The sequence below is a fragment of the Phascolarctos cinereus genome, unplaced genomic scaffold (assembly GCF_003287225.1).
Source record: "Phascolarctos cinereus isolate Bilbo 61053 unplaced genomic scaffold, phaCin_HiC Scaffold_4;HRSCAF=312, whole genome shotgun sequence".
Classification (NCBI taxonomy): Eukaryota; Metazoa; Chordata; class Mammalia; order Diprotodontia; family Phascolarctidae; genus Phascolarctos; species Phascolarctos cinereus.
The window spans coordinates 645,043,236-645,061,490 of record NW_027555847.1 but is presented as its reverse complement, the minus strand read 5'-3'; the positions used below and the strand labels follow the sequence as shown (position 1 = coordinate 645,061,490).

The window sequence follows — 18,255 nt, the reverse complement described above, 5'->3', positions numbered from 1 at the left end:
GAAGGGATGAAATGGGCACTAGAACAGAAGTCTCTTACCTTTTAGTATGGTGCTCTTTCCACTGACTGCCACTATTTTTAAAGGCTTTGCATTATTCAGTGAAGATTCTTTTAAAGAGCAATTGATGTCCCATTGAATCCACTCTCTTAAATCACCATTAAGACCCTGTTGTGAAATGGTATTGGACAAGGGTCTCATGGCAGAGGCCAGAAGATAGGTATGTAGTGAAGTTAAAGGAGGAATCTCTTGCCCCATAAAAGATAGATATTATGTAGCTGTCATTTTTAAGTGAAGTTGTTTATGGTTAAGGCAATGGGTTTTAAAAAGAAAGAAAAAAACAAACATTTTTCTGAGCATATGCTGTTGTCAGAAGAGATGAAAAAAATTGAGCCCCTTTCCTGAAGACAATCCACCCCACCCCCCTCTCACCCCCCCCCCCCCCCGATCAAAAAACAGTTGGTAATAGTTGTTGCTGACTGAATACTAGGTCGAGGAAGCATGGGATAGGGGTAAAGCAGTGTGATGTAGTACGTAGAGTTCTGAATCAGGAATTAGGAAGACCTGGATTTGAATGTCATCCTAGACTTTCTAGCTGTGTGATCCTGAGCAAGTCTCTTAACCTCTCTAGGCTTCAGTTTTCATATCTGTAAAATGTAGAGGTTGGACTGGATAACCTCTGTGGGCTCTTCTATCTCTTAATCTAATGATTCTCTGATATGGTGAAGTTTTCTTATTAGCATTTCTTTCAGGAGTGAGTTAGAAGAAGAGTACTTAAGTAGTGTGCTTATGAGATAAGAGGTCCTGGATGAATAATTATCCACTTGAATTGCACTTTCTCTTCTAGACACTATAAGAAGCGATGTCAAGGGCGGATGCGGAAACATGTTGGTGACTTATGCCTTCAGGCAGGGATGCTACAAGATTCCTTGGTTCATTACCACATGTCTGTGGAGCTTCTGCGGTCAGTGAATGACTTTTTATGGCTTGGAGGTAAGATTATTTGATGAAGTTCTATTGGAATGATAGCCTTTCTTTGTCATTTGGAATTCTTTTGATTTCAGCAACATTTAACTCTATCTTTTATGAAAAAAGACTGTGTTAGGTGTTGTGGGAGAATGAAGAACCACACATTCAACAGACCTCATGCCTCCTATGTGCTGAATGCAGTGCTGGGCTCTTGGACTGGTAAATACAAGGTTAGATGAGAAGGTTCTTGATGTCTGTACTTTCTGCTCTGCTAGAGAATGGAACACTTACATAAGTATAAGATACAATGCATTAAGAACCTGTGATTTAATTGGTATTAGTACTACTTCCATCAGTGCAGATCATAATCCTTCCATTGCTGAGTAGGTGGTCTTTGAGATTTTCTATGGCCAAAAAATTCATTACCCTCTGACCAACTTGGTGGTTAAGTTTCTCTAGACTTAGTTCTGCTGGTTCTTGGAAAAGAGATATAAAATTCATCTCTAGACCTATATTTAAATAACCTGATATCACCTGCCCAGGCCTGTACCTTGCTGGCATAGGCTTTGGAAATATGGGATCATTTCCATGTCACAGTGAGGTATTGAAGGAGGGCTTCATAAATGCAGTGGACAAATGTAAAACAAAATGCATTTTGAGGTCTGAGGCAGGACAGGGGCAGTATGTAGAGTAGAGAAGTTTATTATTGATCCAGAGGAATAAGATTCCAAGAGATTTAAGGATGAATAAAACATAGGCCCTGCCCTGAAGGAGCTTAGCATCTGGTAGAAGAAATGTTATGCTGTATTTTTTATATTGTAATACAAAATGTGAGATACTAGCTTGTATTTATTTATGAGGTGCCCAGAACCTAACATAGTCTGGATAGAGCAGAGACAGAGGGTCTGTCACCTCCTTGTTCCCAGAAGTATTTCTCTTAATGTTCCATTAGCTTTTTCTTATGGTTGTACCTATCCTGCTACTGATTCATATTGAGCTTGGAATCATTAAGCCCCTACTCCCTCAGTTTTGTACTTATGAAATTGATTTTTTTGCCTGAGTGTAAAACTTTATTTTTATTTCTAATGTATTTCATTTTATTAGATTCAGCCCAGTGCTCTAGCCTGCCAAGATCTTTTTGGATTTAGACTTTTCATGCAGTGTGTTAGACTTCAACCAAGTCATTGGTAAAATGTTAAATAGTATGTAGCCAAAGCTAAGATACCTGAGGCACTCCACTGGAGACTTCCTGTTGTATTGACGATGAATCATTTATCATCTCTCTTTAATCTAGCCAGTCATTTAGTTCTGAATCCATCTAATTGTAATTTTTATTTCTTATATGGTCATTTTTTCCACAAGAATAGTATGAGATACTTTATCAAAAGCTTGCTAAAATCTAGGTAAAGTATATCTATAACAAACATTCCTCTTATCTACCAGTTTAGTTACTTTAAAAACTGAAATATGATTTATCTGATGTGACCTGTTCTCAATAAAGCCATTCTGGCTTTTGGTAATTACTGTTTCCCTCTGGATATCCCACAGCTTTAATGATTTGTTCTAGAGTTTTTTGGGGAATTGAAGTCAAGCCTATAGTTGCAGATTGTTCTCTTCCTTTTTTTGAAAATTGTGTTTTTTCTTTTCTAATCTTGTGAAACTTCCCTTTTTCCTATGATCTTTCAAATATTATTAACATAGGCTTAGCAGTCCCATCTTTCTGTTCTTTCAGAACCTCAAGATTCACTTAGGCCACAGTAGTTCACTTGTTTAAATGGGTTACAGTTGAATTTGTTAAGGGCTACTAAGTGTTCTCTTACCATCTCCTTACTTAACCTCAGTGTCAACTTCGTATTTGCCATTTTTGTCTATCATTTCCAAGGTAAAAATCATTTTCTCTGATAGACAAAAAAAAAATAAGATTTGAAGACCTCTGCCTTTTCTCTTTTGGCAATCATCATTGTTAGGTCCACTGCAAGCAAAGATAATAGCTTTTCTTTGATACTACTTTTTTTTCTTCCAAATATAGCTAATAACCTTTTTTTCTTTGTCTTTAACTTCTCTTGGCAGTCCTAGCTCTTTTTGAGCCTTATTACTCTTGATAACTGTTTTTATAGTCTTTGGCCTCTCTCACACATATTTTCCGCGTGTTTCTCTCTGTCCTCACACCTTTGCCTACCTTTACATTGAAGTCACTAACTCTCAGAATGTATATTGATTTATTGTAAAGGTCTTATTAAGTTCTTTTTAGAATTTCTCCACTATTTTATTCTTTACAACCAAATTTGGTGCATAATCTGCAATTATTTTTTTTTTCAAATATTAATTAGCACTGTAATGAGTGATTACCAAATATCCTATGGAGTAATATTTCTTGTTGGTTTTAAGAGTAAAATGAAACCCAGTCTGCCACCTCCTTTCTTTATCTCTCCAAGAAGTAAGACATTTTTCTGTTTACCCTCAACTTTTCTCCTTTTGATTTAACTTAGCAATAATGTCAAGATTGATATAATTCAGTTCCTTCACACATATGTCCACTCACTGGACAAGGATCTCACATTTAGCGTACAGTAGCCAAATTAAAGTTTATTGATAGTCTAAAAATGGTTATTCTTAGCAATAGCTGCCACCTTTCCAGTCTTTCTGCCTCTGCCCCTGCAGAAGTAGAAGTGGGTCACACTTGATTAAGGATCGAAGATTGAGGACTGTTTTACATTTTTATTTGTTTCATGGCTTGCCATGGTTAAAAAGTTAATTATCAGGTGTCTATTCTGTTTGTGGGGGCAGCTAGATGGTGCAGTGGGGACACTGGGCTTGGAATCAGGAAGACTCATCTTTCTGAGTTTAAATCTGGCCTCAGACATATACCAGCTGTGTGACCCAGGGCAAATCACTTAACCTCAGTTCTTCATCTGTCAAATGATCTGGAGAAGGAAATGGCAAATCATTCTAGTATCTTTGCCAAGAATACCCCGAATGAGGTAAAGAAGAGTTGGACATGACTGACACAACTGAACGACAACAAGAAGTCTATTGGTGATGTATCTTTCTGTAGTTAGCCATGTTATTCCTCTGAGAACAGGCTTGGTTTATTACCAGGGCCATACAAAGCTTTTTCATGCTGTTAAACCTACCAGAGCCTATCTCTACTGGCATAGCCTTTTAGAACTGGAAAAATGGAAAATGAACAACAGAGATTACATCAATTATAACTTCATCCAGAAGCTAAACTGATGTAAATTAATTCTCACAAAAAGAAGGCCTAAAAAGCCTAGAAAAAGCTTTAGTCAGCAAACATTAGCCTTACAAGAGAAAGATGGATGTCAAAGGCAACACCAGGTAAGCAAAAAAACACATTTGTCAAATAATGTGGAGAAAGATGGTAGAAGATTAATAGCAACATCATCTCACAAATCAGAGAAATAATGGTGGGTAAAACCAGTTTAAAGAAAGCTTGTCATGGTCATCCAAGGTCGTGTCATTCCAGAATCAAAATGAAAGTACTAGAAGTGGAAGAAAAATGGAAATATTTACAAGAATTGTTTTCCAAAAAAATTTTTTTTTTCATCAAAGTCAGTGGAACTACCACATTTGTGCCCTAACATCACATTCTTGGATGTGCTTATAGAAGAAGCAGGATTTAGAACTAAAAAGAAGATGGGAAAAGCAGTTGGATTAGACTAAGTGTAAATAAGAATGATTTGTGCTAGAGGTGGCTCAATTGTGAGGGCATTGAAGGAGCAATATACAAAGTATATGAAGGAGGGAAATAAATGGAAAAAAATCTCATACCTTATTAATACTGAAAAAAGCTTCCAAGAGAACATCAATAACTACAGACCTGTATGCTGACCTTCATAGTTATACAAAATCTGATGGAAGTCATTGTAAAGAAATATATGAATTGAGGGCTTCTTCCCTGAGGGCAGATGGGCTAACTTACCTGAGGTTCTTAAACCCATCAGTGAGCTAGGCGTGCCCCAAGCATGTGAAGACTTCCGGTGGTGGACTGGGCAGATGAGAACAGTTTGTTCCAATGGCCATGCAGGCAGCTGGAGCAGGCACTGTGGAGCGCTCAGAGCTTGTTTAAACATCAAAGACACCAAGATCATCCACTACATTTTGAGCCAGCACTAGTCATCCTGCCACTGCACTTTGATGACTCTTGAAGAGAGAGTGAGGCTGATGACTTCATGCAACTCTGCCTCACTTAAATACAATTTACACATGAATCAAAAGACATCACCCATACCATTTTACCATTTTTTTTTTACCTATTTCAAAGCCCTGTGGCCACAGACAAGTGATGAAGCAGCAGGTATGGATACACTGGGACCTGAGGTCACAACCTTGCACATAGGCAGCCCAGGTGATAGGGTCATCTCACTGAAAGCAGAAGTGGGATTTGGCAGTCCCCTGTGTGTCTGAGCAGCCTTTTAAGGATTACGCTGCTCACTGCCTGATGTGAGGAAGGGGCTAGAAAAGGTGCCCTAAAAATTGTCTGCTTACTTAACACTGGCCTGATTACCGTGGCAGGAGGGGATCCCACCATGTGGTCAAAACACGAACAAAGTACAAAAACTTCTGCAAAGATGGTTTCATTCACCATCAGTACTCAGAATATGTGCACACTTATAGACAACACCAAATCCAGTAGATCTGAAAGACGAACAGCTTTTGTTGTGGGGAGTGCCTTGAAGCTAGTATACGTTTTCTAATCAGAACTAATCTAGTCAGTAAGCTCTTATATGCCTACCAAAAGGAGTGAATGACAGGCTCATAACAATGTGATTGCCACTTGCAGGAAAATGTCATGCCATCATCATCAGTGTGTATGCTTCTACCATGGTGAACCCTGACAAGGTCAAAGAAAAATTTTGTGAAGACCTGGAGACCCTCATCAGTTGTGGCAGAAGAGGACAGGCTTATATAATTCTGGGTGACTATAATGCTGGAGTAGGCTGAGACTACCAGACATGGCAGGGAGTCCTTGGGAGGAATGGAGTTGAAAACAGCAACAGCAGTGATCACTTGCTACAGAAGACTCATGCATCTTATGACCTCATCACCCAACACTGTCTTTCTTTTACCTAAGTGAAGTAAAACTTTATGGAAATACCTTTGCAGCAAACATTGGCATTGAATGGACTATGTGATTGTAAGGAGAAGAGACAGACAGGATGTAAGAGTGACAAAGACAACATGTAGGGCAGAGTGCTGGACTGATCATAGACTTATCCTCTCCAAGCTAAATATTTGCATACAATAAAAGTGGCGGCCCTGAGGCGAAATGACTACTGGGAGAATTAATGTCAGCAGATTAGAGTGCTTCTCTGAGTGGGAACAGTTTGTTGCTAACTTGGAGGGAAAGTTGAACCAATGGGATTAGGTGACTTGCCCAGGGTCACACAGCTAATGGGTGTTAAGTGTCTGAGGCTGGATTTGAGCTCAGGTCCTCCTGACTACAGGGCCAGTGCTGTATCTACTGTGCCACCTAGCTGCCCCCGTACTTTATTTCTTGTAGGGAATCTGTGATGCTTATATTTTAAGCTGTGTCCAGAAGTCTAAATCCCATTCTCAGATACCATATTCTTAGCCCAGTTTTATTTCTCATTTTGGTTTTTTTCTTTTGCCTCCTTTGCCTCAGTGGTCAGCAGTGTTGGAAACATAACCTGTGTCCCTCATGTCTTGAGTTTTTTGTCTGAGACTTCACTTCAAAATCGTATGTGTGTATAAAATTTGGTTTCTTCTGACAGCATCATTGATGCCCACTTGAAACAGTAGAAATGGATAGTTGTCATGTATTTCGATACTTCTCATATGACTGTTATATCTTGGATATTTATTCTTAGAATAAAGTAGATCTCTCAATTGTTACCAGCTTTTTTTTGTTGTTGTTTTTGTTTGCCTGAGCAGGTAATAGCCAACTCAAACTAGTCCTGTCTTTTTTCTCTTTTGAGAAAACATTGCTGTCTTTTTTCTCTGACCTTTACAGAGTGATCTCTCACTTGATAGCTTCTGTGGCTCTACTATAGCATTCTTTGGAGGATAAAACTGCTTCTTCCTCAGAGCACACAGCTTATTCCTCTTCAGGAAGTGTCTCACATCTTTCTTTTTATATGAAATTCTATTTTTTCAATGAACAGAAATCTGTTTTCTCTTTTTTCCACCTTGCACCTTCTCATTCCAAGAAAAATAAAACCCTTTTAACAGATATGCAGTTAAACAAAACAAATTTACATATTGGCCACATACAAAAAATATACATGTATCTCCATCTGCACCTTAAGTCTGTCACCTCTGGAATTATGATTGCTGGTCATTGTGTTGATCAGAGTTCTTTCAAAGTTGTTTGTCTTTACAATGCTGTTGTTACTGTATGATTTATTTTCCTGGTTTTGCTCATTTCACTCTTTATCAATTCTTATAAGTCTTCCTAGATTTTCTCTGAATCTATCCCCTTCATCATTTCTCACTGCACTATAATATTACATTCATATACCATAATTTATTCGTTCATTCCACAGCTGACAGGCACTCCCTTAGTTTTCAGTTCTTTGACACTACAAAAAAGCTACTATAAATATTTTTGTAAATATGGGTCCCTTTCCTTTTCATTTGATTTTTTGGTAAAGATTGACCTAGTAGTGGTTGTCAGATCTTTTTTGGAACTCTGAAGTATGAACTGTCCCTTTTCTTCTCTTTTCTCCTCTATATTAGCACTTATCCAACCTCCAACCTCCTGACAGTGTGAGGTCTCCCCCTTTCCACTTCAGATACCTTCCTTTTCCATTTAAGTCTTCCCATTTTATAAAAGAAGAATGAGGATGAGAGGTAATGTGGATGGAAAGCTGGCCTTGAAGTCAGGTAGACTTGGATTTGAGTCCTGCCTCTAACAAATATTAGCTGTGGACAGAGCACAGCTTTTCAGCTCCCTGCTCAGCTTTTTTAAGATTGTGGTTAAGGATTGGTCACTGAATAACATGGGTAAAGTGAGTTTCCACTCTCAAATTCCTGATATTGATGATATCATAGATCTAGCTTAAGGAAAAAAGATGAGGAATCAGGCACAGAGAGATTATGAGTAACCCTGAGTCACACAAGTAGTACTCAATAGAAGAAGGATTTGAGTCCAGGGCCTCTGTATGCATACCACACTATCTCTGTAAGAGACATTGCATTGTAGTAGACAACTGGAGATGGCCCAGGATGCAGTAGGGGACCTTGGCCTTTTCAAGCTAAGGTCTTTTAACAGGTCTTAGTCTGACTGAGGCAGTACCCATTCAGTGATTAAGGCTTTAAAAATGAGGCAAAGAATGGTCTTCTTAAAAAAAAATTAATTAATACAGGAAAAGACATGGATAATGTCATTGTAGCAGTACCAACAACCAGGAGACATCTATCTGTCTATCTGTCTGTCTATATGTCCGTCTATCTGTCCGTTCATCCATCTGTCTGTCTATCTATCTATCTATCTATCTATCTATCTATCTATCTATCTATCTATCTATCTATCTGTCTTCTTTGTATCACCCATAGCCCCTAGCACAATGAATTTTACATAGTAAGTGCTCAAGAAATAGTGATTCCATTTATTTTTTTTAATGGGGGATTTCTGCTTTGGTAGTGTTGCTTGCGACTAGAGTAGTGATTGAAAAACTGAACATTAGTGTTGTTAAGAGTGATTATAAAGATCTGTTTGGAATTTATATCCCAAATTTCTACTAATCAAATGAGAAGGGGGAGAGGGGATTGTGTGTGCATCCAAGGACTAAGATGTGTGGCATCTTAATGGTTTTTATCATTGATTTTATTCTTCATTGTTGAGAGAAGCGCTCAGATTTTTATAATTACATGAGATGCTAAATATAGTATTGGGTTGACCATTCATTGTTTGCTGATGGTACAAGGCACAGGTGTTAGACACTGGGAATACAAAGACAGAAATGAAACAGTTCTACTATGTAAAACATTACATAAATATAAAGTATAATAATATATTTATTTTAGCTGTTTTATAAAGCAGAGTTGGAAAGAACATTGAATCCAAATGGTACTTGAACAGTAATTACCCTCTAAAATATCTCTAACAAATGGGGGCAGCTAGGTAGCACAATGGACAGAGCACCAGCCCTGGAGTCAAGAGGAGCTGAGTTCAAATCTGGATTCAGACACATAACACTTATTAGCAGTGTGACTGTGGGCAAGTCACTTAACCTCAATTGCCTCACCAAAAAAATTTGTCTCTAACAAATGGTATCCAGCCTCTGCTTAGACATATCCAGTGATTAAAGAATAATAATGATAATCAAGTTTGCAAAGCATTTTACTTACACTGCTTACCTGTGCACCTTGTCTCCTGGGGGGGCCATTCTGTCCTGTAAACTGCTCAAACTTGAAGTGTAATGGCCCTACTTAAGATTATTAGGGAATAATAGCCATTGACAGGACAAACAAGTGTGAAGCAATGAGAGGTGGAATTCTATATCTATTAGTGGAGGTGGAGCCATCTTTGAGATGAAGAGGCCAGCCTTCAAACAGCTTGCCAACCATTGCTACCATAGTTTTTAAGGGGACATGTTACGGAAAGGCCTCTGCCCCTATAGTGTGGTCTCTTGAGCCACATGCTGTACAATAGTAGGGGACACTCTGTCAATTCGGAGGGGGCTACTCTTCCCCACCGTGTGTGTGTGTGTGTGTGTGTGTGTGTGTGTGTGTATAACATGCCTTTTTTTTTTTTTAAAGAACCCATGGGAACAACTTTATTGTGGAGAGGGAAGAATAGGCAGGGAGAAAGAAGAGGTCAGGGAAAAATCTTTATCTTTATCTTCAGAGGAGGCAAAACTTCCTGATCTCATCCTATTCTAGGACTCAGCTAGTTGAGAGAGGCCCCATATATATGTGTGTGTGTGTGTACACACGTGTGTATATACATACATGTACATATATGTATATGCACACATGTATATATGTATACATACATGCATGCATATATATACTTAGATTATATATATACACACATATATAAATGTATGTATATGTATACATGCATATAAACATAGATATGTTATAACAAAGTACTGTAGCCTTCAGTTTTGACATTTTACTATCATAGGAAAACTTAGCATTTATGAGTAATCGAACTGCTAAAATCATTGTTCATTTCAGCAACTATGTAATTGATAGCAAGTATAGGAGTTACAATTCCAAATGCAATTTTAGTTGATGAATGTGCTACTCCACTGATTGCATGCTGTTTCCTTTTTTGCTGCCCAGCTGCCCTCGAAGGCTTGTGTTCTGCGTCTGTTATTTATCACTATCCTGGTGGTACAGGGGGCAAAACTGGAGCTCGACGGCTGCAAGGTAGCTCCCTTCCTACTGATGCAGGCAACCGGCACCGACCAGGTAGGTCTAGTGCTTGTCCTTGCTTTGTAGTAATTCTCAGGCTTTGAGAGAGGCAGGATAGCATTTCATCCCCTCTTCCCTTTTTGAGTTGGACAGGATGCTGTGCTGAATTCCCGATTTGTTGAGTTAGCAGTCTTGCATGCAAGACAGAGTTTCTTTCAGCTCCACTTTAATGCCCTGTACAGACTGATTAGAATGCCTGGTTGAATTCTAGAATATTTGCATAAAATTTTATGGCAAGTGAGTCATAACCAAAGGTTTTGATACCAAGTCTTTTTCATCACTTCTAATTAGTAGATGAAAGTAAGCACAGAAAACTGTGAATCCAGAGCCACTGATAATGACGTTTAATTCAGGGCATGTTGGCTTTGTTTCTTCCCTGGTTGATCAAGTTCTTATTGCCTTAGAAAGTTTGAGTGAATTACTTTTGTAATGCTGCAGAAGAGTAAAAAAAAGCTTTTGCCGCTGTATAATATTAAACTAGTGAATTCTTAGTTTTCCTTTCAAAGAGGGAGGCAGCTCCTAATTAGTGCTTCAGGAAATAATTATATTGAAAGAATAGAACAGTTCTGTCATAAAGGTCTCATTCTTTTTGATGAGATGTCAAAGGCCAAGGCTTTATGTGCATCATATTAATATGTAGATTTATCAGTATTATGTACAAATATTGCCTCTCTCTCTCTCTCTCTCTCTCTCTTCTCTCTCTCTCTCTCTCCTCTCTCTCTCTCTCTCTCTTTCTCTCTCTCGCCCTTCTTGCCTCCCAAAAAAAATGTGAACAGTAGACTGGGAGTTAGGAGACGTGAACTCTAGTCCTGGATTTCCCCCTAGCTGTCTGAGTGACCTTGGTCAATTCACTTCTCTGGCTTCTAGTCTCTTCATTTGTAAAATTAGAGTGTTAGACTAAGGCCCCTTCTAGCTCACACATTGGTTGGAATGCCTTGAATTTCTCATTTGCCTTTTTCAACTTGTCCCCCAGCACCTAGCAAGGAATGTAGATAGAGGACTTTTGAGCTTTTGTGAACAAATTAGTGTTGTTTCAGTGGTCATAGTCAGTACATACCTTCCTTTAATCATTTGCATTTTATAGCTCTGTCAAATCTTCTTGAACCCGATTAGACTTCTTCAGCAGAGATTTCTTAGTGATCTTGGTTGAGTGCCACTTTCTTGAATGGAAGGGGAAGTTGACTGAGATGTCATTTATAAAATATGCACGTTTCAGAAGTGAATTACACCAGTTATTCTCCTCCTCTTTACTGATTTTCATGACATTGTGTACATTTTGTCCAAGTATTCACCACAGTTGCTTTTAGCTTACTATTATAATTGCTAATTTTGGTATGATATGATCGTATTTTAACTTTTCTTGTTATCTCAAGTCAAGTTCTAATTGCAAAATCCTCAAGAACCTTCAGAAAAATGAAAGTACTTCTTTAAAAATAAGTTTTTATTTCCTTCTTCTCCATTTCCAGAAGTGCCTTTCATCTGGAAGGATTTTGCTGGTCCTTTTGTCTGTTGATATGATTTGAAGAATTATCTTGTAAAAGCATGTTCCTGTGTTCATTTGATTTTTAGTTTCTCTAGAGAGACTCATTAGGAGGCAGTCTCTCTCTTCTTGTTGAATGTAGGCAAAGAGGTTTAAAAACCACCTTGTCTGCAGAGCGGAAATGTCTTTCTGTAGCTTTGCCTGGTGTGAAGAATCTGAGGAACTTTTTGCAGTTGAACACAGACTCGAGAGAAGCTCAGCCTGGAGGGTCCAAGGGAAAACTTAGAAAGCAAATCTTGTCTCATTCAGAGGCTTCATCATTATTGTAGTAACTCTTGAGGTTGCTTATCTCCCAAATCCATTAAATGGCTTGATAATATGAGCAGATCTTACCTTGGGTATTAATTTTAAGATCACATAGTTTGCAGAAATCCCAATTGTACATTTGGAATTTATTGCATTAACTCTGGAGTTGAGAGCAGTCAGGCTATTAGTTTAGCTCACTGCCTTGTCTGTGAGTGAAGGAATTTTGGCAATTACTAGAGTCAGCCACACAGTTGAAGGAAGTTAGCACAATAAAAACTTCTACCCTGGTAAGGCAACCTGTATTATGGCATTTGTGAATACTTTTAAGAATCATATCCAAATATCCACTTAAAATTCTGTAGTCTTTATTTCTTCTTTATACTATCATGTAACTGTCTTTGAAAGTGAAGTTGACTGAGCTTTCATTAAACTCTAGAGTTGATCTTTCATTAATCTGGACTTTGAAATAGAGCTTCCTGGTACATAAACTTAGAAATGATCAGGGAATAAACCTGTATTCATTTCATACTAAATTTGACTTTGCAGAATCACTTCTGAAGACAACTGAATTGTTGACATCCAGTGATGTCTCTTCTATGCTTTTTTCACTTTTACTCATTTCCTGCATTTTAACAGGTTTGCTGGGTAGAGTGATTTAGAAATAGCAGATATTTTAGATATTTGTATTTTAGTCAAATTTAGTCAAGTCTTTGGAGGAGATATCAGTGAAAACATGAGAATTAATAGCATCAAAGAGCGAAGTGTTGTGCGTTTTTGTTATTTAACCACACACAAAAAAATCCTAACTACTTTTAACTCTTTGCTCTGTTGCACTGCTGTACTTCTTTTTTTAAGAAGTGCATTTCAAGTTGACAGTGCAGAGCAGAAGGTGGATCACAGCTCAACCGTAACTAATGATTTTGATCATTATGTTTTTTCCCCGTGATGTTTGTTAATAAGAGAAATTTTAAAGACTCTCATTTGGTTTTGTGTGTTCCTTTAATGTGTGTGTGGGAAGACTCGTTAAATTAATGACTTTCCTCTTGAAAGAAAGCCAAAATCTATAATGTGTTTTTTTTTAATTGAAAATAAATATAAACTTTTCCCTTTGGTTTGTGTTTGGCTTTGCTCATTATAGAAAGGACAAATGGTCTTGTGGTGGTCTGTTTGGCCACACCTTGCACAGACTGTGATTAATAAAGAGCTTCATCTCAGAATATAGTAGATGGTGATACACATATACATATGTGCATTTACAGGTATATACATATGCACTTATTTAAGAAATTTAGGTGCATACATTTATCATTTGGTTAAGTCTTGATGAAACACTTGTTTTTTTTTTTTGTATTAAAAAGAGTACTTATACTGTAGGGTACATGAGAATTATTTTTGGATGATTCAGTAACTTTTTCCCCAGTGAGGGAAATATAATTTTGTTGTTCAAAATCCACAGTGTCATTTCAGTGATTTTCAGTCTTTCAAACTTTTAGTCCATTGACAGTTGCCATTTAATCTCCTAACTTTAGTCATATTTTAGCTATTTTCCAGGGGTAGAATTAGATTCCTCTTGTCATTTTAAGAAAGTTTATTTTTCTCTTGTTATATACTTATATTTTACTAAAGAAATAAATTAAGATTGCAATATTTTATATTACATGTACCAATTTTCCTTTCTTGTTAAAATAGGAGGATATTGGTGAAGGAAAATAACTATTTCTTTCCAAGTTACATGTCTATGTTGTCATAAATACTTTGGTAAATATTTGTAAGATGCTTAATCACAGCATCCTAGTGTTGGAAGAGGTTATCTAGACTAACTCCTAAAAAAAATCTTTACAGCACAAATGGAAATGACAGAATATACTTCTGCAAATATAGGGTTATTTTAGAGTCTCATAGTATTTTTAGTTGAATGGAAAGAGACCTTGATTTTAGGGAGTCTGCCTTATGTTCTAGTCCTGACCCTGTCATTTGCTATGGCAAGTGACACTTTTTCCTCTGGGCCTTGATTTATTTATCTGTACAAGGAAAAAAGGTTCTAGACTAAATATATAAAGAAGTTTCTAGTTCCAACATAGAGAGGTTTACCTTACAGCCACATCTTTTAGTATTTTTAGGCTTAGAATTGAAAACCAAAGGCTATTAACTATAATCTTTGGTTTGCTAACATTCTACCTTCTTCTCACCCCCATCTTATTTTTTGGATTCCTCATTGATCTTTCTCAATTACAAAAATTCAGTTTTATTGCATAATAACTTTTTAATTTTCAGCCATAGATGGTGCTGTTGTATCTGATTCTATACCTGCTTCCTTCTTAATATTTTAAATACTACTTTTCCAAGAGCTGGAAATTTTTTGTTTCTAAAGGTAGATGTGAAAAATGAGAAGATATATAAGTAACTTCCAGGTGATTTGCTTGTTTTCTTCTTCTAAATCTCATGTTTGCCTACCAGATGTGGAGGCGAAGAAAGTACCATTATAGTTATCTCCTAGGAGATAACTATAGGAAGTAACCACTTTGTTGTAGAAAGGTCTTAGGCATTAGAAGACTTGTAATCTATGTCTGGCCCTGATATGAACTAAATGAGTGACCACGGGCTGACAACTTTGCATTTTAGGGCCTACATTTTCTCTTCTACAAAGCAAAGAGTAGGGATTAGAACAGGCAGTAGGGATTAGAACAGGCTAAAGCCCCTTTTTGATCATAATAAATAGTCTTTAATTCTATGACTATCCTATTAATCTGTGTGAAATAATTCAGATATCATACCTTAAGAATAGCAGCAATAGAAGTTAGACTCTTCTATTGGAAACCTAATCGCTAGATTCACTCTAGCATTATTTAGCATATTGATAGATAGCGCCTTAATTTATATCTATGTCTTTAGGCTGCCGTTGAAATTTGAAAAGCATATTTGAGTCCTTTCTATCACAGAACCCATTAGTAATCTATTTTTGTATTCAGATATTGGAGTCATTGACTGCTATTATAGAATTACAATGGAAAAAATAGTTTTGTAGCAAAGTTCAGTTACGTAAGATATGAATCAGATATCTGTGGTGGAATGAACGTTATTACATCCAAGATTTAGAAGCAATATCAATGGCATTTTAAAGCTGCTTTTCTACCATTTTTCAAGCTACTGAATTTCTTGGTGATGAAGTAGTGTAAATAAGACACAACATTTCAAAGAAGAGTATTAGTCCATGACCCTTCAATAGCTCTGGCACTAGGGTGATAGAGTTAGCTTTGATCTTCTGAAGACAAAAAGAATCAGGGAGCTTTATTCTTTCTCTTGGCTTTGTAGAGTCAATGGAGATTGGAGTGGTGCTCAAGAACAATCTAAACGATCTCACAAGGAAGACTCCCCATCATCCCAATTATTTATATCACCAAATCCACATAGGTTGTTGAATATGGTGGAATGTGCCAGAGGATTTGATAATGTTCCTTAAGCATCTGATTGCTATTCCTGTTGTAGGACTTGGACTCCTATGACATTTCCCTGAGACTTTTATTCTTTTTCAAAATTTAGTCACCTTTCTATACTTCTCCCTCCAAAAAATAACTTCATATATATGGATGATCATGTAGCATAACATTTTTGTGGAGTTTGTATTGCCTTCCCACAAAGATCACCCCTCTAGTTTGCATGTTCACTAGAATTGAATGGACACTGCTTAGCTTCAAGACAGATATGACAGCATTGTTACAGATGGAAGTGTTGCTCATATCTTTGTGGCACCTCCAGAAATGACCCTTTTTCAATATTAAAATTGAGTTTAGCATTTACATGGCAGATTTATACCTACTGATTTCCAAATTCCAGCTGTGTTACTTAAATTTGGATCCACACTCAGTAAAGTGAAGAAGGCAGATTCCCTACAAACTTTAATTAGTTGATATGTGTCAGAGGCAGGTTCTAATATCTACATGTATGATGTCTGCGTGCATTATTAAGACCACTGTACTGCTGCAGTACATATGTATGTTAGAGCTTGCTTCTGTGCTGCATTATTAAGTTATTTTAGTTGCCCTCCCTGCTCTTTCCTCCTAGGCAGATCTTGATGCTCTTTATATTGTTGGTTGTGCAGAGGCATGTTACCCCAATACCAAACTTGAATGTTTTTAAATTTGATTGATTAGATGTTCATATTCATGTATGTGCCTAATAAAGTTAACTCACTTACTGGGTTCTTGATTATCTGGCAACCTGTGGAGAACATAGCTAGAGACCTTGAAGCCAAAAAAGGCCTTGAATAGCCAAAATGTATGTTCAGAAATCCATGTACTTTAATAAGTGCTAATGCACTTCACATGTAATTTGTTTATTCTTACTTTGTACGGAGTTTTAATGAGGTGGGTGATTTGAGTTTCAAACCTATAGTAGATTAAAAGCAGCAAATGAGAAGAGAAGAAATTGGTTTTAGCAGGCTCATCAACAGCAGTAGGAAGTGATTTCTGACAGCAAGGGAAAAGACAAATTCCAGAACTGCAGACAAAAGAACTAAAAAAGAAGTACTGTTATCTGGGATTAGTTAGTGCTGGGCAAATGTCCTTATCAAAAGCCTTCTGAGTCATCATTTTGTTGTGGCCCTGCATAATAGCTTATGAGAGGCATCATGGCATAGCAGACAGAGAGTTGGCCTTAGAATTAGGAAGACCTGGCTTCAGTTTTCACTGCTGATACATACTTGGTAGGGTTACCCTGGGTAAGTCATTTAACCTTGTTGTCCCAGGCATTTGGCTAAGGCTCTAAGTGGCAGAGTAGTAGGTGCCACTAGGTATTAGCAGAAGTTTCCTTAGCTGGAGTTCCTTTCACTGATTAAATCACAGGTTTGTTGGAAAATCAAAATGATAATTTATAGTCATTCATTTTCTTAATGATCATAATCATCAAAAAAAGATTATTATATTGTCTGCTCTGCCTTGAAAGGCAAGAGGCAGTAAGTTTTTAATACAATAAAAAATAATATCAAAGGGTAAAACTAAAAAAAATTTTTTGATGCTTGAAGTGGTAAGTCCCTCAGTCATCTGGAAAATGTGATAATCTGTAGTAATTCATTCCCTCAAGATTTTACTGTATAGAAAGGAGAAGAATAACTGTATCTGTTAGATTAGACGTTTAGAAGATATATACTGTGTCAACTTGATTTTAGTTTTGCATCTCAAAAAATGTACATGAGACATCAATTAAGTAAAAACATCAGTCATAATGAAAATATTGCATAGGAATAATTGATCAAATAACACATAGGAGTAGAACATTCTCTTTTGTACCTTATTAGTATGTTTATCCTTTTTTTTTGGTAATTGATAATGAATTTGAATCTTGAAGATAGTACCTTTTGCTTTTGTATTTTTTGTTATGATGGAGAAATTAATTTCTGCAGTATGGCCTTAGTAGATATCCATATTTGGACAGTTTGAGGAAGGCTTGATATTTTTTTAAAAAAGCTTTTGATAACAAAATGAAGGGGTCTTTTTTGGATACTTTAATTGTTTTTCCATGGGTTTCCTCTGAAACTGAGAAGTCCTTATCATGAGTTAAACACATAGTAACTCTCTATTACCTGCTATTTATAAATTGCTATTTTAATGGCAGCATCTTCAATTTTAAAAGATAAACTTAACTGTGCTATAGTAATTTATTTAACAGTAGTTTTCTTGTCAAAATGAAAGGTCATGATCTGTTCTTTCTTCCAGGGGCACAAGAAGTTCTCATTGATCCAGGTACACGCTATCTCTATGCTTGGTTTTTGTTGTTTCAGTTTTTTAAAGTGCTTGTTTTATGGTGCTGTGAATTGTTAATGTTTCTGGATTGTGAGTTATTGTGATCTTGGAAGGGGGTTAATGTAGGTGTTTTTAAAGTGGGAAAATTAAAAATCAGATTTTTCTTTCTTCTGTTTTGGCGAGGCATCATAGTTGTTTCCTCAGTTTGTTAAAGAAGAAAGATTTATTCCATAGATGCATTAAGTATGTGATTTGAGACTTAAAGCTTAATTCATTTTGTTTTTTGCATGAAGCATGTTGATAGGCCAATTATTTTCTTTTAAAAAATTTATAAAAATGTTAATGTCAGGCCATATA

General features: G+C 36.8%; 1 protein-coding gene across 3 annotated transcripts in view; it reads left to right on the top strand.

Annotated features, from left to right (window-relative positions):
- The window catches only part of TRAPPC9 (trafficking protein particle complex subunit 9), a 942,595-nt gene that overhangs the window by 20,861 nt on the left and 903,479 nt on the right, over positions 1-18,255 (top strand). For 2 of the 3 annotated variants that reach the window (XM_020967021.2, XM_020967026.2), the window contains exons 3-5: positions 845-990; positions 10,243-10,371; positions 17,872-17,898. In XM_020967021.2, the coding sequence (XP_020822680.1) occupies positions 845-990; positions 10,243-10,371; positions 17,872-17,898 (302 nt within the window). The remainder of the gene's footprint in view (positions 1-844; positions 991-10,242; positions 10,372-17,871; positions 17,899-18,255) is intronic. The other variant, XM_078153761.1, reaches the window with a different exon arrangement.